Source organism: Canis lupus, chromosome 10 (assembly GCF_048164855.1).
Source record: "Canis lupus baileyi chromosome 10, mCanLup2.hap1, whole genome shotgun sequence".
Taxonomy (NCBI): domain Eukaryota; kingdom Metazoa; phylum Chordata; class Mammalia; order Carnivora; family Canidae; genus Canis; species Canis lupus.
Window position 1 is genome coordinate 69,689,829 of NC_132847.1, and position 17,074 is coordinate 69,706,902.

General features: G+C 52.4%; 1 protein-coding gene across 9 annotated transcripts in view; it reads left to right on the top strand.

Moving 5' to 3' along the window:
- Positions 1-17,074, top strand: part of RGS3 (regulator of G protein signaling 3) — a 137,864-nt gene that overhangs the window by 53,186 nt on the left and 67,604 nt on the right. For all 9 annotated transcript variants that reach the window (XR_012038498.1, XM_072842446.1, XM_072842444.1 and 6 more), the window contains 6 exons: positions 1,922-2,003; positions 2,393-2,498; positions 3,362-3,713; positions 4,577-4,616; positions 8,761-8,957; positions 11,311-11,394. Coding sequence is in view for 8 of the 9 variants with exons in the window: in XM_072842446.1 (XP_072698547.1) it covers positions 1,922-2,003; positions 2,393-2,498; positions 3,362-3,713; positions 4,577-4,616; positions 8,761-8,957; positions 11,311-11,394 (861 nt within the window). In the remaining variant the exon portion in view is untranslated. The remainder of the gene's footprint in view (positions 1-1,921; positions 2,004-2,392; positions 2,499-3,361; positions 3,714-4,576; positions 4,617-8,760; positions 8,958-11,310; positions 11,395-17,074) is intronic.

Below are 17,074 nucleotides of genomic sequence, written 5' to 3' on the forward strand. Positions count from 1 at the left end.
GGCTCCTGACATCTCCCCTTAGCCTCAGCCTGGGCTTTGCACACTCACTCCACAGTTTGTTTTTCTTTCTTTCTTTCCATTTTTTTCCTCTTCCTGTCTTAGCTGCGTGTTTTCCCAGAATTCTTATGGGAACAGAGTATTTTCCTGCCCCCCTCCCCCTTCCCCTTGTCTGTCAGATTTCCTGTTTTACAAACTCGCTTTGAATCCAGGCCCAGGGCTGGTGGGAAGCAGAGCCTCCGGGGCCTCCCCGACAGCCTCCAAGGCCCCTGGTCACCCTGGGTCCCCCGGCCCTCCCCTTCCTCACGCCTGGCCTGTGGGACAGCTGGTAGGTGAATGCCAGGCACCCAGCCTCAAGGATACAACCCCTAGAGGAAGGGGACAGGAGTCTCCTGACAAGGCCGCTGGCCCTTGACCTTTTCTAGCGTGCTGAGCTGGCTTCTCCTTCAACCTGCCTGGGACACCCTCCCTCGTGCCTCACCAGGGACCTCTCCATGTCCACTTCTCCTTGGAAGTTTCTTGGGACCCCAGGGAACCCCTTTCCTGGCTTCTCCTCCCTTAGGTCTGTCACTTTCTCACACCTGCTCTGAGCAGCCTGGACTCACTCCTTGGGCGAGCAGGGCCCAGGCCTGCTGTACCCCACCCACAGCCTCGTTGGCAGTGCACGGAGGGAAGTGTAGCAAGGCTGAACTGAACTGAGCCAGCAGATAGCAGTGTACCCTGACAGTTCCTGCTGCTCCTGGGACCGCTCTGCGCTGTCCTCACTAAGCGGTTGCCGAGTTCCTGCCATGCACCAAGCCTGCCTTGCACCAGCCCGCCATCCAAAGTCAAACACAAGGAACTATTCCCAACTCGGTTCTTGGTTCTCGTACTTTGCTCCATGGCATGTTGAGTCCTTTGCTTTGGAGAGATCTGCATATTCTTGGGGCCCTCGAGGAGCCAGAGGTCAAGACTTCAGCCCTCTGGGCAGCCCTGGTGGCGCAGTGGTTTGGCGCTGCCTGCAGCCTGGGGTGTGATCCTGGAGACCTGGGATCAAGTCCCACATCGGGCTCCCTGCATGGAGCCTGCTTCTCCCTCTCCCTGTGTCTCTGCCTCTCTCTCTCTGTGTGTCTATGAATAAATAAATAAAAATCTTAAAAAAAAAAAAAAGACTTCAGCCCTCAAGACCTCGGTAGAACCTGGCATGCATGCAGTAGGAGCTCCATAATTGTGTGTTGCTTTGCAAAGAGGGTGCGCAGGGCCTTTTCAGGGGACTTCTGAAGGACGGTTGTGGACCTGCCATGCAGCAGGCACTATGAGGTCAGTGGCTGGTGTAGGTTTCACCAGGAGGCCTGTCTGTGCCCTTACCTGCCCCCTCACCTGGGAGCCCTCACTGGATGCCTCAAGCCCCAGCAATGGCCTTCCCTGAGCCCCTAGCCCTTGTTCCCTGGCCCTTGTCCTGAGGTTGTGAGTGTGTATGTCCCTATCTTCCTTCCTCTGTGCTCTGGGCCACCTGGGTGGGTGGGCTTTGTCCCTGGGCTGATACTCTGTGAGCCCCTGAGGGAAAAGAAGAGGGGCCCGAGGAGGCAGTGGATCACAGGCAGTGGAGGCGTGTAGGTCTGGTGGGCTCTCTGGACTGGACCATGTGTCTGTGGGGCCTGAGGAAGGCAAGGCTTGCTCTTCCACGACTCTGTCCACCCTGGGCCCTTCCCCATCAGCCTGGACTTACCTCCTGAGCTCCCAGCCTTCCTGCTTGGCCCACAACCCAGTACTAAAGATGCCTGGGCCAAGGTAGGGACAGCAAGGGCTGGCCAGCCTCCTTCTTGGCCCCAGCTCCCTTGGAGAGGAGGGTGGTTCTGGAGCAGGGTCTGTGGGCTTCCCAACCTTGGAGCAGAGGCAGCAGCCTTGTGGCTCCTGGGAGTAACCATGCAGGGCTGTGTCCTAGATCACCATCCCGAGGGGGAAGGACGGCTTTGGCTTCACCATCTGCTGTGACTCTCCGGTTCGAGTCCAGGCTGTGGATTCTGGTAAGTGAGCACGCTTCTCGGGTGATGCCAGCCTCGCTTGCCGGCCACGTGCCTGGCTTCGCCCACAAGATGTGGGATCTGAAAGGGGCGGGGGGCCCACAACAGTGTCCCACTTTTTCAAAACAAAAGAATAATATTTTTAAATGACCACAGTCGAAGGCTGAGGTTTATGAAAATATATTCATCATTTTCTTTGGGTTGTTTTTATCAAAATGAAAATAGATTTTTGTATTTTGCTTCCCAATCATGTCAAACAGGAACGAAACCTCTATTTTCAGTAAGGGCCGCATAGGAAAATAAGAATCACTGTGGAAGCCGTGACTCGAGGTCCTTTGACAGTGTCAGGAGCTTCACAGGAGCCCTTGGGTGGCTTTTCTTTGTCCCTGCAGGAGGTCCAGCGGAGCGGGCAGGGCTGCAGCAGCTGGACACCGTGCTGCAGCTGAACGAGAGGCCCGTGGAGCACTGGAAATGCGTGGAGCTGGCCCATGAGATCCGGTGACTGGGCCAGCGGGGGGGGGCTTTGGGCCTCGGGCTAATGGCACCCCCCCCCCAGCCCCCAGGGAACCAGGCCTGCCCTCCTCCCCTCCTCTGTGCAGCTGTGAGCAATTCACTTTGCCCCTCAGGGAATCAGCTTCTTGGCCTGAAAATGGAAGGTTCAGGCTCCGAGGAATTTTGAATCCCTCCGCCCCCTCCCCACAGCAAATAGCAGGGAAGAAGCTCTCGAACGGACCCTGCGGTTCCTGTCACTGCTCCAGGGTGTCACTTTCTAGTCTGAGCTCATTAATTGCTGTGACCTTGGAGCTAAGCCTGTTGTTTTTAAAGGAATGTGTAGATGTCGCAAATTTTTCGAATGCATGCTTAAGACATTATTCTTTAGGATATTGGGGTCCCCCTTAGTTTCGACACGCTAGGGTGAAACTCTCATGATCATTTTAGGTATACTTCTAGAATAGAGAAGTTGCAGGGAGGTGGCTCGCTTGCTCCTCCTTGCTTACACTTTACCGGTGACCGTGACCGACATCACTTAGCGGAGTTGCGTATTCTTGTTTGTTTGTTTATTTATTTATTTATTTATTTATTTATTTATTTATTTATTTATTTTTTTTGCGTATTCTTGTTTAACCTGGCCTTGACCTCAGGGTCCTTCTCAGCCACTGCAGGTCAACCAGAGTTGACTGGTGGAAGGGACACTTTTGCTGTCTCAGCTCAAGATGGTCTCTTACCCCTGGGGTTTGGGGGTTTTCTCTCCCCCACCCCCACCCTGGTCCTCTGCCCTGTTCTGTTGTAGGCCCCGCCCTGGCTGACTTTCCCCAAACTCAACCTCTTTGTGTGAACCTCCCCTCCCCACCCAACTGTAGGAGCTGCCCCAGTGAGATCATCCTGCTTGTGTGGCGCATGGTCCCCCAGGTCAAGCCAGGGCCGGACGGCGGGGTCCTGCGGCGGGCCTCCTGCAAGTCGACACATGACCTCCAGTCACCCCCCAATAAGCGGGAGAAGAATTGCACCCACGGGGCCCAGGCACGGCCCGAGCAGCGCCACAGCTGCCACCTGGTGTGTGACAGCTCAGATGGGCTGCTGCTCGGCGGCTGGGAACGCTACACCGAGGTGGCCAAGCGTGGGGGCCAGCATACCCTGCCTGCGCTGTCCCGGGCCACGGCCTCCACGGACCCCAACTACATCATCTTGGCCCCATTGAACCCCGGGAGCCAGGTATGGACAGCTGGTCCGGTGAAGGTGAAGAGTATGGGTCCCTGGCCTCGCCCAAAACTGTGTAGGGAGGAGCTGCAAGGGGCTGGAGGTGTTCGGTCAGGAGGCAGGGGTACGTGTTCACTTCCGCCACCACGGGGCTGTTCTGGGTAGAGAGGGAGCAGATGGATCTCTGTATCCCTGGGCACAGATCCAGGCCCGAGGAACGTCACAGGGAGGAAGATTTCACCTCAGAGGAAGGAGGAGCTTGCTGCCAGTCTGTGCTTTCCTACAGTGGGGAACGGGCTGCCGTGAGAGGGGTGAGCCCCCTGTAATAGGTGGGAAAGCAGACCCTGCATGATGGCACGGTGGGACGAGGAGTAGGTGCACCAAAACGTTAGTCCTGGGGCACACTTTGGGAAAAAAAGTGTCCTGAGGTCAAATACGTTTGAGAAATACCCCAAACTCTCCTCCTCTTCTGGGAGATTCCCAATGTGTAATAGCCTGCTCGAGGCTCTGAGGGTATCCTGCAGTCAAGGCTGGTTTGACCCAGGCTTTCCCCAATTCCCCTGACGGTGTCCCCCCTGTGGCAGGGTCATTAGTGTCCTACAGTGCCAGTGTTCCCGGGAACACACTGGAGCAAGCTGCCATCAGGAAAGCTGGGGACTCAGCCAACGGGTTACACTGGATGAAAGATAAAGCTTTGTTCAACTCTAACATTCTAGAGGATTCTGGATTCTGTAATCCCTCCAAGTGCCTCCACTGCTCCTTAGCCGGGCTGCTGGGTTTTGGTGCCCTGAGGTGCTCCCTTCCTTTCTGCAGGCTGCTCACCTGGTTGTCCTTCCCCATTCCTGGGGTGGAAGTGATCCTTCTATCTTCTTTTGCAGCTGCTGCGACCTGTGTACCAAGAGGATGCCATCCCCGAAGGTGGGTCTTTCCCCGGCGGCTATGGCCTCCCCGTCCCAGATAGCTGTGGGGTCAGCTGTCAGGATCCCCAGCGTGTTGACCCAGACTCTCTCTTCCCACCATACCTGTTCTCCCTCGCTGAACCAGTGTCTTTCCTCCTTGGAACCTGAACTGAGAAGGAAGAAGGGATCTTCCCACAGCAGTCTAAGAGATGGTGTTTGGGATTCTGGGCATCTGACTGGGATTCATTCCATTTTACTGAGCAACTAATATACGTTAGGTGCCGCCAGCAACATGCTGGGGCCGCCCAGGATGGGGGCATGGAGGGCTCGAATTGGAGTTGCCTGACTGAACGGACCCATGTCCCCTCCCTGAGCCTCGGTCCAGTGAGTTCAGGGAGTCCAGTTTCTTTTTCTATAAAATGGGGCTGACACTTCCCACATCAGAGAGTTGTTGGGAGGGGTAGAGGAGAGACTGGCTGTGAGGGTCTGCCCCCTGAGGGAGGCGACACCCAGGACAGTTGTCTTTGAGCTGCAAGGGTGTCTCTGTCCTGGTTCTTCTCTGCTGGCCTCTGAATCCAGGCCTTATGTTTTAAGAGCCTGGGAGAGAAGCTGAGCTCAAGACCCGGGCCTTCTCCCAGGAAACCTGAGATACCAGTCTTGGTGCTGGAGCTGGCGTAGTGTTCCTGATGGTCCTCCACGTGCCTGCTGGGGTCCAGCCCCCTCGAGTCTGTCTGGTGTCTGGAAGGCAGTGGCCAGCCTTGCCTGGTGGCCCTGTGCTCCAGCCCTTTCTCTAGTGCCTACAGAACGCATGGTGACTTCCTTCCCGGAGAGGGGCCTTTTCCTAGCTCCTTGCGGACTCACTTCCTCGCAGCCTCCCCATCGGTAGTGTGAACTCGATGCTGGCTTATAGCAGGGACTTGGAAGAGCGCCTGTGCCTTGGGGCGGGGGTGGGGGGGCTCCCATCAGGCTCAGACCTGCTGACGGAAGGCATCTTCATTCTCTCCAGGGCAGGCCATTTGGATGGATGAGCCTGGTCTGTTGGAAATGCATCTGTGTTCCTTCTGGGGAGGAGTCTGATGGTTATTCAACCTTGAGTTCTTAAAAAGCTTTTAGTCAGCGCATTAGGTTAGAGCGGGGTGTCACCGCTAAATGGTGACTTCATTAAGGCAGGGCCTGGCTGGCTCCTTTCTGCGGATCCGGTGCTAGACCCGGGGTGTGGCAGGCAGCCGGTGCTCAGTAGAGTTTCAGCCGAGGGACTGAGTGAAGGCGAATGGCTGGTGGCTGCCAGGGTTGGAGGCCGGCCACGGAGCCCAGGAGCCGGAGAGGTGTGCTGCCTGCGGTGGGCGAGTCGTGTGGGACGGAGTCCTCCTACCCTGGGTCCACGTTTTGATTCCCCCCTGAGAATATGGTATTTAGTGACTCAAAAGAAATCATCTAAGCTGTGAAGAGAGACGGACAAGTACAGAGATGATGACAGCGTTAATAACAGTGGTAGCTTTTTAAAAAAATATTTTATTTTATTTATTTTATTAGAAAGAGAGTGAGCACGAGCAAGGGGAGGGGCAGAGAGAGAAGCAGACTCCCTGCTGAGCAGGGAGCAGGATGTGGGGCTCGATCCCAGGCCCCTGGGATCATCACCCGAGCTGAAGGCAGTTGCTTCACCGACTGAGCCACCCTGGCGCCCCAACAGTGGTAGCTTTTTGAAGGCATTGTATTGAGAACTTTGATCTTCCTTCCTTCATTTATTCCTCCTGGTAATAGTGTTTTTCGATATGCAAGGACATCTTGGCTCTTTATCAGCAATTGAGTCTTCATAGCTTCCCGTCCTGGAGCTCAGAGGAAGGAGCGGCACTGAACCTTCCCTTAAACACACTTGGGGTTCTCCAGAGGTCGGGGCTGTCAGCAGGGTGCCGACCTCTGTCTCCTTCTCTGGCTGGGCCACCTGGCCTTTCCGGGAGGAGGGTTGAGTCATCCAGAGCTGAATGGGATCTGGTGCCCTTCTGAGGCCTAGGGCACTTGCTGCTTGTAGTTGGCATATTCCCTGGGGCCCTGGTGCCCTCAGCATTGTCCCCTGCCCTGCAAAGGGGCCCAGCCTCAGATTCCCCACTGCCAGAGTGGGATGGCTGCCAGGGCTCGCCTCGGAAGCCAGAGGAAAGCCGAATAATTACTGTGTTTGGTCAGTGAAGCAGGTGTTCTAGCAAAAAGGGGTGACATGGAGTTCAGACCAGAGGATGTTAAGAGGTAGCAGGTGGGAAATCACGGAGTTTGGCTTCACAGAGCTGAGCAGCTGGGTTGCAACCTGGATTGTTTTTTTAAAAAGATAGTTCAGAAAATCCTTTTTGGGGAGCCATGCCCCCTTGCCACGTGTTATCCAGGGGTGTGTAGAGATGGGGCTCTCAGGCATGACTGCTGGATAGGTTGGGTTGATGTTGCTTTATACCCTATACTGGTCAAGTGTCCTTGGGCAGGTCTCCCAGCTACTCTAGGCCTCACTCAGTTGCCTGGTCTATACAGCGGGGCTCAGCACACCTTCCCCACCCAAAGGCACAGGTGTGGCACCCGGCTTACTTCTGGCTCTGTAGGCCCAAGGCGAAGATGCTGTGACAGCCCTGTGCAGCTGGGCTAAGGAAGGGAAGAGACAGATTCTTTTCCAAGCCTGAGACGGGACGCACAGGGCCCAGGTTTTGGCCTCTGCAAGTGGTACCCTCTAATTTTGGTCTGTTTTGCCTCGGTCCCCCACTTGTCAGTCCCGTGTGGTTTTGCCTTCTCTGGTCTAGGCTTGGTCATGTTCTGTTAGACTGTCTTGTCTAGTTTCAGGTAGACCCTGTGATATCTCATTCACAGTATGGTTTGGGGCCTGGCAGGCCTGTCCTAACACCAGCCCTGGTGGATGCACTGTCTGTCAGCTTGGGTTTGTGCTAATCCCTCGTGCGCTCCACTCCTATACCGATCACTAAGCTGTTTCCCTTCAGGCCTGTTGTGAGAGCCCCCCATCCCGCCCTCAGTCCCCGCGCCCTCCCCAGCCTGGGCGCACACTCTTTCTACTCTCTTGCCTCCTTGAAGAGGCAGGAAGTGGTTTAAGTTATTATGGTTTGAGTCCTGCCCCAAGATGTGGCTGTGATCGGTGGTCACTTGTCATGGGGATCTGACTTGTTTTTCTCACCCTGATTAGTGAGAAGGGGCATGTGGTGGGCGGAGGAAGTAAATGTGAGATCTTCTGAGCTGAGTCTTTCCTTTGAGGCTGCGGACCTTGCGTTGGCGGGGAGCTTCCCCGAGACTTAGCTCAGACCACCTTTTCACCCCTTGGCTGCCAGAACTGGGGTTGGGTGCGAAAGGACTCCTAGGTCCTCGGACATGGGCCAGACATCCAGGTCAGTTGCCCATACAGGAGGGGGCCCAGGTATATGCTGAGCCCTAATGCTTGCTCTGCCCTTGACCTACCCACCAAGCTAGTAAGTAGAGGAGTAGGATTTGGGCACAACCACAGGGCCTCAGAGCTGGTGTTCTTTCCTCAAGAACTGGGCCAGCAGGTGCCACTCCTTATTTTAGACTGACGTAGGCAAGCCAGGCTGCCCCAGCTCCCATGGTTCACAGAGGGAAGGCTCCGATACAGCCTAGCAAAGCCCACTGGATCTTCTGTCCCTTTGTCCATGGGACTGGGAGGCGATGAAACAATGTGAACTGCACTGGGCGCATAGAGGGAGCCGCAGGGCTGGGAGAGACGGGAGGCGGAGAGAGGGCGTGACTGACACCCAGGGCGGCCCAACTGACCCATTGTTCTGTGTGGGACTGTGGGCCCTGGGAGGTCAGATCTTCTGATTTCTCAAATATGAGAGATTTCCTGATTTTGTAAAGCACGAGGCCAAAATGATAGGTGGGTCTGATTCGAGCTTTGGACACTGGTTGGGGATTGCTGCCTCCCTCTGAGCCCCGGAGCTGCTTATTTATGTGTCACCAGCTCCCATGAGAAGAGTGCGAGGGAATCCCTGAGGCTCAAGACCCTTCAGGGGCCTCCCTGTGTTTTCAGTACCTTGCACAGGGCCCGGCAGGTAGCATATACTCAGGAAGTGGTGACTGGCTGGCCCAGTCTGTGTTCCCTGTTTCTGCAGAGGGGATGCCTTTGCCTGGACATGCCTCATGGTCCCCCCATTTCTGTTCCGCAGAATCAGGTAGTCCCAGTAAAGGGAAGTCCTACACGGGCCTGGGGAAGAAGTCCCGGCTGATGAAAACAGTGCAGACCATGAAGGGCCACGGGAACTACCAGAACTGCCCGGTCATGAGGCCGCATGCCCCACACTCAAGCTATGGCACCTACGTCACCCTGGCCCCCAAAGTCCTCGTGTTTCCAGTCTTTGTTCAGGTAAGCTAGTGGCTGGCCCCAGGCGCTCCCTTGGGAGATGAGAAAGAGGAGGATCCTTCACCCCAGCATCAGGGATGGTGCCTTGTTCCAGAAAGGATCCCTCTGGGGAAAGAAATGGCTTCAGGTGCTCAGGATTCTGGGGGTTATACTGAGGGAGCAGAGGTCTCCAGGAGGAGGAACAGGAGAGTGGGGGCCGGGAAGCTGAGCAACGAAAGCCTCTTGTCCCTGCCCCCTTTCCCAATTTTCCCTTTCTCTGGGGACATGCAGGCACACTACAGCTACTTGTTGGCATTGCCGTGGGGCTGGCTTGCTGAGGCTTCTGCTTTTCTGGCTCATCAGGTGCTTTGCTGTTTGGAAGTGAGCCTTGAGCTCTGGCGTCTGGCCTCCTTGGTCTTAGCAAACGTGTCTGGCCAGTATGAGCTGGTGGCCTGAGATTCATCTCCCATCTCCCTCTCCTCCTGCTCCCTCTGCTTCTTCCATCCCTTCCTCCCTTTATGTCTTCCACCACCCAGACAGAATCAGCATGAACATTCGGGTGTCTTTTCTGTGTGTGTGTACACATTCCAGAAAGAAAACCGAACAACTTTTATTGTACATTTTCTATCCCTTTGCCTTTTGTTGAGCAAGGAGCCTTGATGCGGGGCTCCATCCCAGGACCCCGGGATAATGACCTGAGCCAAAGGCAGATGCTTCACCGACTGGCCACCCAGGCACCCCCATCATTTTGCCTTTTTTAAATGAAAGTTGCAGCATGAACATTTTCTACGTCACTAAATACTCTCCAAGCCTTTGTTTTACAGTGCTTGCATACTACTCTAGTTTACGGACATGTATTTATTTAACCAGCTCTCTGTTCAGATATACTTCTATCTCCTCCTTAGCTATTGCAAACAACTCTGTGATGAAAATCCTTGCGCATGAATTGCCCCCTCTGATTATTTTCCTTGGAAGAGAGCCCTGGAAGTGAAATGACGGGGTCATGGGCCAGAAACACGTCAAAGGCTCTTTGTATATATTTACAAATGGCTTTCCAGAAAGACTGTGTTCGTTGGTCCTCTCATCAGCAGCATAGAGGTGACACAGTCAGGGGCTTCATTTCTGACCATGCCTTCCTTCTCCATGCACCTCTGGCAGGTGACACACCTCTCCCCGGATGGCTCCTGCCTTTCTTTTGGTCTCTTCTCTTTCTCAGGACAAGACCACAGAGGTCTGTACATCCACTGGGATTATTTTCCCCTTTCCTTTTAAAATCTTTACAAAAAATGACAATTTGTTTTCAGAGAGTTATAGCAACTTTTAAATTGTAAAGTTTTTAAACCAAAAACGGCATAACAAGTGTGCAGTTTAATGAATAATCACGAAGCAGGTGTCCCCTAAGATAAAGCCGTAGGCCATTGCTGCCTTTCCAAAGGCCGTATGTTTCCTCTAGATCCTCATACCCTCCTCCCTGCCAGGCCTACCCATGAGCCCGACTCCTTAAGAGTCATTTCCTTGCTTTCCTTTATTTTTACCATCTCTCTGTGCTTTCCTGGATAACATATTTTGTTTGGCCTCTTCTGGGACCTTGCTTCTTTTGCCTCACAGTCTTTGTGAGATCCATCCAGGTGGTTGTGTGCAGTTGACATCTGCTGCATTATCTTTCTTCTAGCACCTTGCTTGGTGTTGGGTACCTGAAGCCATGTTATAAATACATATTCACCAAGGATTAGTCCTGCTGGGTAATCCAGAATTTAGGGAGCTTTCTCTGGGCTGGGCAGGTGGCAGGGGTTCCTGAGTGGGAAAGGGGCAGGATGATGGGGTGGCTGAGGAGTGTGGGTGAGAACTGGTCCCTGGGGACTGATGGCTGAGCAGGAGGCCCTCTACTCAAGGGTGTTATGAATGTAGAGTGGGGACTGGGCTGGCTCTGAAGGGACTTAAGTGACCAAATCTGGCATGAGGCTCTCAGGGTATCTCTGAGAGCCTGGGCCTGGCAGGAGGGACTTTTCCATGAGGCCTGCATGGGTCAGATGGAGGGAGGGTGGAGAGGGCCCCCCAGAGCCCATCTAGTCGGGGAGCTCGGGGGAGAATGGTGAGCACCTAAACATGTGGTTGGACTTCCTGCCAGAGCATGGCTTTTACAGTGGAGCTTGGTGGGGAAGGTGGTGGCAACAGTTCCGCCCAGGACAAGAGTATCTGTCTTTCTGTTTCCACCTGTGTGTGAGGGGGCGTGTGGGCTCACGGGGTGGGGGGAGCCTGGAGCCTTCTCTCGGTCGGCAGCCGACAGGGTTCTCTGTGGCTGGCTCTGGCAAGCTGCCTCCCCCTCCACCCACCCCGTCTCCATTGGGCTTCTCTGAATTGCCCACATTGTTTTCAGCCTTTAGATCTCTGTAACCCTGCCCGGACACTCCTGTTGTCTGAGGAGCTGCTGCTGTACGAGGGGAGGAACAAGGCTGTGGAGGTAAGGCTGACACGTGTGCTTCCCAGGTAGGGTTTCACCAGCATCCTCCAGGCCCCTAACTTTTCTCTTCCTGATGGTCTTAGAATTGTACAGTCTCAGGGCAGGAAAATCCTGAGAGCTTCCACCCCGTCCCCTTTCCCATCCCCCTCCTTATCAAATGGCTGCCTAGCTTGCTCTTGTACCTTTCCAATGATGGGGAACTCACTACCTATCAAAGCTGTGTAGTCCATCTTTGATGGTTAGAAAGCTTTCCCAGCCCCTGAAGACCTCCCATTGTCTATCTCAACTTCCTTCACCCCGGCTGTGATGAATGGCTTTGTAGGTGAGAAGATTGGAACTATTAGCCAAAGAGAATTTTTGAAGGAGCATCAGTTGCTCAGGTTTTCTGGGTCTGTATTACCCCAAATCCCAGCTCCTCTTCTGAAGGATACATCTGTGATTTCTTCTGGGCTCTAGCTCTGCCGATGGAGGCCTGGGTGTGGAGATTACACAGTTCTGCCCGGGAGTTTCTTATCTCTTATCTCTACCTGGGGGAGTTTCCCTCACCCACACAGTCCCCAGAGCCATCTCAGGCCAGTGAAATCTACTTGGCGCTGAAGTTGGAGCCCTGGGATCTGACTGGACCCTCTGCAGGGCTTGCTGCCGATTGGGCCGGCAATGGGGCTCAGCGGAGCTGAGCAGCAGCTTGGGGTAGTGGAATGTTCAGGAAGCCTGGAGGCTAGAAGCTTATAGCCAGCTCCTGCTCTGCGGCTGGCTCACTCCTGACTTCCCTGTCCTTTCCTTAGTGTTCTCCTCTGAACACTGGTGGTGTGTGTATTTGAGGCAGCTGAGGTTAGCTGATCTCTAAGGGCCCGTTCAGCCTCAGCATTCTGGGACATTATGTGTAATTGTGGCTAAGTAGGAGGCTGATTTTGTTTTTTCTCAGCTAGGGAACCAGAACTTGTTTATTCCAAATGAGCATTTTCTTTTTCTAGGGAACTCCCTGCTTACTTCTACCCCACTGGCATTGCTCACTACACTTCTTCTTTTTATTTTATTTTTTATTTTAAAAAATATTTTATTTATTTATTCATGAGACACAGAGAAAGAGAGAGGCAGAGACACAGGCAGAGGGAGAAGCAGGCTCCATGCAGGGAGCCCGATGTGGGACTCGATCCCGGGTCTCCAGGATCACGCCCTGGGCTGAAGGTGGCGCTAAACCTCTGAGCCACCCGGGCTGCCCTTCTTCTTTTAAAAAATATTTATTTATTTGAGACAGAGAGAGAGCAAGCAAGCAAGCAAGCAAGAGAGCAGGAGTAGGGGCAGAGGGAGAGGGAGAAGCAGACTCTCCGCTGAGCAGGGAGCCTGACGTGTGGCTCGATCCCAGGACCCTGAGATCATGACCAGAGCTGAAGGCAGATCCTTAACTGACTGAGCCCCGCAGGTGCCAAGCTCACTACACTTCTGGACTTCCTCTTGAGGAGCTTTCTTAAGAACCTTGGCATATCTTCTGAGTTACCTCTGAGAGAGTAAAACTTCACCAGTAAATTTGAGTTTTAGGAACAAGAAATCGCTTGGAGCTGTGCTTGATGAGTAAGTGTGTGGTGGAGCTAAGTCAGGTGGCCAAGTGTCAGAAAGTGAGGTGTGGCTACAAATTCACAAGACTCAGATGAAGGCAGAAATGACAGCCATCCTAAAACACATACCTATGTCTAAATCTGCTCTTTTGTTTGTCTTCTCACCACTGGGCGCTCAAACACTTCTCACTGCACATGCATTTAACATAGTAGACCTTAAATTAGCTCCTGCAGCATCCTTGAGAGAGAGGCCAGTTGTCCCCACTTTACAGATGAAGAAGGTGAGGCTCCCAGTGAGATCAACTGGAACCCAGGGGTCTCAAGGCGCATTACGGATAGAGCCAGGATTAGCAGTTGGATCTCTGGCTCAGCAGTGCTTTCACGATCCCATGCTGCCTCTGGCATGTTTGTTGAAAAACAGACTGACAAGCACAGGCTGGAGCCATAGCCTGATTATGTTTACAGTCTGTCCAAAAAAGCTTTGTCTAGTGGATCTTTAGAGTCTTAGAACTAAGAGATCCCTTTTGAAGACTGAAAGAAACGACTTGAAGACAAATAAATATCTTTCTTTTTCATGAAACATGCTAGGCTGCCAATACATGGATCTTGGTACCTTTAGGTCAAAAATACAAACCAATTCAAGAGGGGCTTGGATAAGTTTGTAGAATTGCAGCGTTGGTTGGGCCCTCAGAAGTCATCCATTCTGACTGCTTCTCTGTAACTTTCCAGCTGATGGTTTTCCAGATGGCTTTGGATTGGGAGAGGCAGCCCCTCCAGGCACACACAGGTTTTGTTACGGGAGAATGCTAAATTGTAGAAAGTTCCCTTTTACCCATAACAGAAATCTTTCTTCCTGGAATGTTCCCGCTTGTTCGTCTTCCCGTCTCTTCTCCGAGCATGCTCCAGGTCGCTAACGTCTGGGAGCTGATGAGTCTCACATTGGGCTGCCCCACATCATGCGCCCTCCCAGAAGTCACACGCTTGAGTAACGTGCCCTGAGATCAAATCAGCACTATGGCGTAGCCTCGCTTACACGTTCAAACAATAGCTGTTGAGCATCTACCAGGCCCTGTGCTCAGGGTCACAGGGGAATTATGAGGCCCAAGACAGACACACCCTCACTTCATGCACTGACTCACTGAGTTTACCATTAACCAAGGCACCAAGGTCTTTTCTGCAAACTCTGCCTTTAGGCAAGATCTCTGGGGAGAGCTTGCTTAGGGCTCCTTGGGAGAAGTGAACCTCCAAGTTGCAAGGATTTCCTAACCAAGCGATCTCTCAACCTTTGACCCTTTGGGAAAGCAGATGTGTCCTTGGAGCAAATGTGGGGAAGGCACCCGGCGGCCCCATGGCCTGTTGTGGAAGGCAACAGGTAATTGGGCGGTGGAGATGGCATCACTCCACTGTGGGCCGCTACGGCTCCTTCTGGAGGAAGTCCGGCAGGGTGCTGGTGGCACAGGAGAGGGATCCCCCTGCCCCTCTGCCCTGTGTCCAGCTGTGTGCCAGCTCTGTCCTTTCCCTGACCCGACCTTTGGGGAAATTCTTCATTCATGCCTTAATCACTTCCTGTCTAGACCACATTCTCAGCACTGGGAATTGGGGCCAGAGTAGTGGCCTGGAGCTCCTCTCACCTTGCCCATGGTTCTTCCCAAGTTGCCATCCACCTAGCTCTCTTAGAGCCTGGGACCTTTTTTTTTTTTTTTTTTTTTTTTAACATTTTAGATTCCTGACAGACTGCCCCCCCTCGGACCCTTCCCCTGCCAGCTTCCCTACGGGTCTGGAGGTATGACTGCCAGATTTCTTTTTAGTGGGAAAACCTGCAAGTTTGCTCAGAGAATCAACCCCTCAGGTCCTAGATCATTTTTTCCCCCTTCTTTAACTTCATTTTTGGTCTCCTTTGCTTTTCTCTTTTGGTCCGTGCTTGGCTCCTTTCGCATTCAGGGGGAGGATGGATGTAGGCATATGGATACCTCTCCATGTTATAAGAGCTTTGGAGTCAGACAGATCTGGGCAATGGTCCATGGCTGTGTGGCCTTGGACAGGTCACTTCAGCTCTCTGAGCTGCATGGTCCCCATCTTTGAAGGAAGGCAGTGATGCTATTTACAAGTAAGAATCCACTGAGCAGAAAGAAAGAACTTAACAGATGGGCCTTCTTTTGGGCTGTGTTGGGTCAGGACTGTGGTTTGGGAGAAGTCTGGAGAGTCATACCAGAATCTCTCCCAGCCCACATTTCCAGAGCTCTCGTGTTGGGTGCCCATTGGAGAAGCTAGAGCCCAGGAGAGCCTCCTGCTCAGGGACACCCCCATTGCCCCTATGGCCCAGATTCCTCCAAACCTCTGTGCTTGTGCTGTGCTCAAGGAGCCAAGTGGTCCTTTGAAAAATATTTATGTATTTTTAAATCACGAAAGTAATAGGCTCTCTTGTCATACAATGCAAATTAAACAGAAATGTATAAAGTGAAATTCTGCTCCCAAAGGGAAGAGTGTGATATCTTAGACATTTAAAAAATGTATAAATCTACAATTTTATGTTACAAAATTGGATTAAAATCTAGGCATTTTTGCACATTGAGCTACTTGGCTTTTTAGGGCAATGTGGGCACCATGTGGACAGATTTCTACCTGCATTTCTGTCCACATAGCCTTACTTTATTCTTTTGATAGTTGCATAAAATTCTCCCATATGAAGGCAGATTTATTTTTTAAAGAGTTTTACTTATTTATTCATGAGAGACACAGAGAGAGAGAGGCAGAGACATAGGCAGAGGGAGAAGCAGGCTCCCTGCAGGGAACCCAATGTGGGACTCGATCTCAGGACCCTGGGATCACGACCTGAGCCAAAAGCAGATGCTCGACCCCTGAGCCACCCAGGTGCCCCTAGAATAATTTATTTTATCCATCCTCTCTTGTTGGGTATCTGTGTTCTTTTTTTTATTATGAAGATACCGTTGAGAACATCCTTATAGTTTCATATTAATATATCCTTGTAGGTATTTCTGTAGGCTAGAGCATCAGAGGTAGTTATTCCGTCATCTTTAACAGTCTGATAGCTAAATGTCAACATGTTGACTTTCTTAAACTTCAGCAATCACCCCGAGCATACTCGCTGTGGCCTTTGAGGGTGCACGCCAAGCCTTCTGGGTAACTCCTCCTACCTCAGAAGAGATAAGGTGTCAAGGTTTTGATACCTCAAAGGGAAGTTCACATAATTAATAACATTTTGTTTTCTTTGGAGAATCTAAAATTGGATTTTATTGCTTTTAACTAAGAGCTGCTGCAAGGCTTACAAAGCAAAGAACAGTGTAATCTTTAGTGGCATTAGGGGATCAAGTAGTTTTTTTTAGCACGAAACTATGCTGAGCATGCCTGTTGGTTTACCTATAATGTCTAAAAATAGCTTTCTCCTTTTATTTTTGGAACAGCTAGCGCATAAAAGAGATAAAAGTCACATACATGTCTGTATTAGAGCGTAAGTAGCTGGCTTTCTCTTGAACTGATTATGTGTTAATGTAGTTAAAATCATCCTCGAAGAATGTGATCATAAGACCTCACACTGCATGATGCTTCAATTCAGTCTACACAGGGCTCGTGAAAGAAGCCTGTGAGGGACCTGGGCAGGGACACTCCCCTGTCTGTACAGATGAGAAAACTGAAGCATCAGCTCTGGGGACCCTAACCAGGTTTTCATGGCTCCTTAGTGGAGAGCCTTGTGACTTCTGACTCCAAGTGCAGCGCTCTTTTAGCCAGACATTTAGAGGAGAATACAAGCAATTGTGCCAACATCCCGCAGCTCCCGAGTGGCGCCAAGCCAGCAGCACTGGGCTGAAGATTCCAGGGGCCTGTAGTCAGAAAGATGGCCTGGCGGGGGTTGGGCTGTGGAGGTGGAGAGGCCTGCAGGGGTCACCTGCCGTGGAAGGTGAGGGTCGTGTTTTATCCTATTTCCCTACCCCCTCCCCATGATAAAGAGTTAGAGGTGTAGAAAACTCTAGACCAAAGGGAAGTCCTGATTGTAGATCACATCTCTGTCCTTGGCCAAGGCCACACTGAGAGTCTGATCCTAGTTCTGCCCGAGATGACCAAGACTCCTTACCCCGGCCTCCCAGGGAGACCGTGGCTCCCGGGCT